The sequence below is a fragment of the Mastomys coucha genome, unplaced genomic scaffold (genome assembly GCF_008632895.1).
Source record: "Mastomys coucha isolate ucsf_1 unplaced genomic scaffold, UCSF_Mcou_1 pScaffold3, whole genome shotgun sequence".
Lineage (NCBI taxonomy): Eukaryota > Metazoa > Chordata > Mammalia > Rodentia > Muridae > Mastomys > Mastomys coucha.
This window is the reverse complement of record NW_022196909.1, coordinates 39,599,150-39,603,797: the sequence shown is the minus strand read 5'-3', so window position 1 is coordinate 39,603,797 and position 4,648 is coordinate 39,599,150. Positions and strand designations below refer to the sequence as shown.

The 4,648-nt window shown below is 56.7% G+C and overlaps 2 protein-coding genes across 4 annotated transcripts in view; one reads left to right on the top strand and one right to left on the bottom strand.

The window, feature by feature from the left end:
* The window catches only part of Rsph14 (radial spoke head 14 homolog), a 76,687-nt gene that overhangs the window by 40,006 nt on the left and 32,033 nt on the right, over positions 1 to 4,648 (top strand). The gene's annotated exons all lie outside the window — the stretch shown is intronic.
* Positions 1 to 4,648, bottom strand: part of Gnaz (G protein subunit alpha z) — a 51,496-nt gene that overhangs the window by 24,226 nt on the left and 22,622 nt on the right. The window contains exon 2 of the mRNA XM_031347114.1: positions 2,599 to 3,810. Coding sequence (XP_031202974.1) covers positions 2,599 to 3,321 — 723 coding nt within the window. The 5' untranslated portion in view covers positions 3,322 to 3,810. The remainder of the gene's footprint in view (positions 1 to 2,598; positions 3,811 to 4,648) is intronic.

Below are 4,648 nucleotides of genomic sequence, written 5' to 3'. Positions count from 1 at the left end.
GGAGAGAGAGAGAGAGAGAGAGAGAGAGAGAGAGAGAGAGAGAGAGAGAGAGAGAGAGATATGAATGAGAATGAATGTGTGTGTAGGCTCAGCTGCAACCCTTCCCTTTAGGAGATGCCCTGGCAGGCTCAGCCTGGTTCCTGTAATAGGTGCACACAGGCCTTGCTTCAATCCCCACAGGGGTGGGCCTGAAGGCAGGCTGGAGATAAGAGGCCACAGAGCTCCACTCAGGCCTCCAAGGACCTGTCCCCAGGAGCTCCTTGCTCACATTTGATCCACCCTGTGACAAAGTGCTCGATGAGGAGTGTGCAGGTTCCAGGTTATAACGAGGGGAGGCACCCAGCGAAGTTTCCCCCGAGGTTGGTGCTAGTCTGATGTGTGGAGGGGATGGACTGAGGGGTACCGTAAGCGCAAGAAGCCCTCCACAGCGATAGCAGAGAAGACCACACGGTGGGGCAAGGGGGGGCAGAGCCCGGAAGGCTTGGGACTACTTTTGGATGACAGATTCAGAGGGAGGCAGTCATGAGACTCAGAGATCAAGCACCCTGCCTGTTGAATCCAGGTATGTGGGCACAGCCTGCAAAAGTTGGGATGGGGGAGCTGGGTCCTGAGGGACTCTGCAATGCTTACCCTGCAGATGGTATGTGAGACCCTCAGGTCCAGGCTTGAGAGACCCATGAGCAGTTTCTTGTTAGCAGGAGTGTACAGAATTATAGGGAGCCTCAGTTATTGGCAGCTACAGTGTGGCTGGCAGAATGTCCTTCATACCAACCCCAGGAAAGAAGTGTGCTTTGCCTGACAACTGGTCAACCTTGGGGTTTGGGACTCTGGCCTCAGCCATGCCTCTGTCACCAGTTAGGATACTGCTTCCAGTTAGAGCCTCATATGCTGCTGGAGTGGTGACAGCCAGGAAAGTCAGATGGGCTAGAATGTCACTCAGTCACACAGAGATACAGCCTGGACACAAGGCAGACCCCAGGTGGCAACAGGGCCACCCCTATCTACAGCTTATCACCTCACTGACTGGGGATGCCATCACTACCTGGCATCGTTTCCAGAATCCCCAATGGTAGAGGGGAAGGGAGCCCTGCCTTCTGTCTTCATGGCCATCTGATCGGGCTACAGGCTCTTTCTATGTCCAGAACACTCAGGCATCTAGCACGGAGGTCAGAGCCTTCGGCCTCCCATATGCAATTTTGGTATGTAGGTGCAAAGTTAGCGTCCTTAGATGAACTCAGAAGAATAGTGGCCGCCCCTTGCCTCAACAAGACCAGATGGAGGAAGAGGGTCCACCTTTACCACTGATCTTTGAGGCCAGTGCTCCACAGTGGAGAGGCTGGACCCTTGTCTCATAGCATGGCAGAGGTCACATGTCCATCAGTGCCTTCCTCTGGGAACCACAGCTCCAGGCATCCACAACCCACACTCAGAGATTCTTACTCCCCAGTTCCTGGGGCATTTGCTGTAAAGGGAGGCTCTAGGTCTTTGTTTAGTGGTCCTGCCTGGCACAGTAGCCGTACCGAGGAAGGCAGTCCCCGAGCAGACCACTATTATGTGTCTGACTGAGGGGCTTCCACTAGAGCCAGCCATTCCTGGGGAGAGCGTAGGTAGCTTGGGAGTCTAGCCTCCTGCCTCACATGGATCTGAGCATACTGGCTACCCTCTCCATGCACAAGGCCCACTTCTGCTCCTGTTTCTTCAGAGGCCCTCTTCTCAAGATCTCCCAGCTAACTACCGGACCTGGGTCTCCCTCAGGTTGCTTGTACCCTCTTTCATGCCCCGGACACCCCTTCCAACACACTGGTTTTAAGCCTAGGGTAAGGGACTCAAAGAACCTTGGTGACAGCCCCACAGGCTATCCTGTGGGCTGACCGAAGGTCGGTCAGCTTTTGGTACCTTGGATTTACCCTTTCTTAACCAGATCATCACTAGACTCTTCAGAGCAGGAAGGAATCATGGGAGGGTTGCTGTTCTCAGTAGTAGCAGAAGCATAGTGGGTTTGCTAACCTGCCACACAGACCACCAGTGATGCTCGGCCAGGCCTTGCGATGGGTTTCCTCCACATGTGTCACAGGCACAATCACCTATTCACTGTACCGAGGGCAGGGTGACGTGAAAACCCTGGGCAGTGGAGCCGACAAGCACTGTAAGGAAAGCTGCCTCTGCTGGGGGAGGGGTCGTCATAGCTGATAAAGCAGGGGTCCTTGCCTGCTGAGGCCTGCAGAGTCTAGGGGTTGTGGCGTCATTTGGAAAGTGTCAGAGCAGGATCATCAAAGTCAAAGTGACGTCCCTCAGGCTGAAGGAGTCATAGCAAGTTGAGGTCTTACGGGATACCACCTTGACCCTGCCCACTGGGGCTCACGACTTGACATAGCGCCCCGAAGCCCTGTGTCATGCATGAACTCACCATGCCCCGTACCATACTCCACCCTCCCAATGTAAAACACAGGGTGTGCTCATCCTTCATGGAACCCCTAAAGGCGACATCCACGTGGCTGGGCAAGGCTCAGTACCAGCTCTGAACCCAAGCCTCTCTCTGCTCATACAAGTCCATCTGCTTCCCCGGGAACAAACAGGAGAAACCTAGGCATGACTCACCGTCTGGTTGTCCTCATAGAGCTTCAGGTCATAGCCACTGAGCTCCACACAGAAGATGATGGCTGTCACGCCTTCAAAGCAGTGGATCCATTTTTTGCGCTCCGACCTCTGCCCGCCCACGTCCACCATCTTGAAGGTAAGCTCCTTGAAGGTGAACTTGTTCTCCACAATGCCCGTGGTCATGTCCCGGGAGCGCAGGATATCCTCCACTGTGGGGATGTAGTCGGGTGCCGCGATTCGCTCCAGGTCGTTCAGGTAGTAGGCCGCATTGTCCTCCAGGTGGTACTCGCTAGAGCGGCCAAAGCAGGCCTGGGCCCCCGGGTCAGCCCAGAGCCGTCGCATGACACCCAGCAGCTCGGGTGTAATCTCACCCTTGCTCTCTGCGGGGCCAGTCAGGGCAAAGAGCTGCACGGCGTCGTAGGCACGGTCAGGGTTGTGGAAATCGATCTTAAGGGCAGCCAGGGCGCGTATGATCCGGGTCAGCGAGTCAATGGCGTTGTAGATGATGAGAGGCTTGTACTCCTTGCAGGCATCGAGGTTGAAACCGCCGCTGTGGATGATCTTCATCTGCTTGACAATGGTGCTCTTGCCCGAGTTGCTGGTGCCCAGCAGGAGAAGTTTGATTTCACGGCGCTGCCGCTGGCTCTCTGAGCGCAGGTGGCGGTCAATTCTCCGGGACCGCCGCGCTGCCTCTTTCTCCTCTGAGCTTTGCCGACATCCCATGGTCCGGCAGCAGCAGGCCACACCCCCCGGATGCAGAACACAGGATGGGTACCTCTCCCCCTTTGCCAAAAAGAATGGTCACAATGAGGGATGCTGAAATGTGGGCTGGTATGACCGGGCAGACTGAGAGAGAGGCAGCTGACCTGGGTGGGCTCAGCACCGGCTTTGGGGCAAGGCTGTGTCACAGAGCAATCCCTGCCCCAGCACCTCTTCTCCCGTGGGCATGGCGCTCAGTGCAGTTGGGGCAGAGACCACACCCTCCCCTCTAGTGACACTCCACCTCCCTTGTCAGCAGCGTGGCCTGATTTGCCGTAGTCATTCCCTGTACTCTGCCACGGTAGGAAGCTGTCCACTTGCGTCTGCCCAGGCTACCGTCTGCTCGCTGGTTGCTGTGGCGATGTTTCTAAGCGCGGCTGGAGGGCCCAGCGCTCCCTGAGGCCCCCCTGCCTCAGGCTGCTCCGGCTCCCTGCCTTGCATCCGGCCCTTTACCTAACGAGAGAGAGAACAGCGTGAGCTACCTCCAGGGCCCACCTCGGGCTGGGTGGCGGAAGGGAGCAGCCACCGGGCCTCAGAAAACAGCACAACGGTTCACCAACTCCCAGACCTTTGAAGTGCTTCAGGGTGAGCGCCCAGCCCACAGCAAAACAAATATGCTTGGCCAATGCCTTCGACTCTGCTGATCTGCTTGCGGCCAGGTGCAGGGCAGACAGTGAACCGTGCGAGGCTCTTGCCCGCTGACCCCATGCTGGGTCCACCTCTGCCGTTTCTTCCTGCCTACTGCACCTGGCTGATCTTGTCCCCTCTGAATCTGTTTGTCTGACTGGGGCTCCACAGTACAACCCCCGCTGTGGGTGTCCACTCTTCCCAGCACAGTCCTGGCTTCGGCTTTGAGTGAAGGAGGCCAGGGAAAATTGGGTATCTCCCAACGTTCGCCCCCTTTAGACGCAGGGACATCTCTGTGGTCCCTGGGCCAGATGCATGTGCATAGTAGGGTCAGGATAGAGCTCTGGCCCTGATGTCCCTTCCAGCGGGAATCAGCCAATGGAGTCCCATGGAGTCTTGAGTGAGCAATAGCTTGGCAAAGGTATGGTTCTGAGGGATAGCCAAGGCCTGCAAACCAGGGCAGTGCAGGGGATAACCTGTCTAGGGAGGCAGGAGATGGCAGGGAGGCTCTCAGAAAACCAGGAATCAGAATGCAGGTGTGGCTGCTGTGCTCAGGTCCTACGCAGGGCTCCGGCTGAGTCTTTCTCTAAGGTTCTGTGTGGGCCTGAGTGTGTTAATGGGGAACAGCTGTATTGGCAGCTGGAGCCAGTGACACCTGTTGACC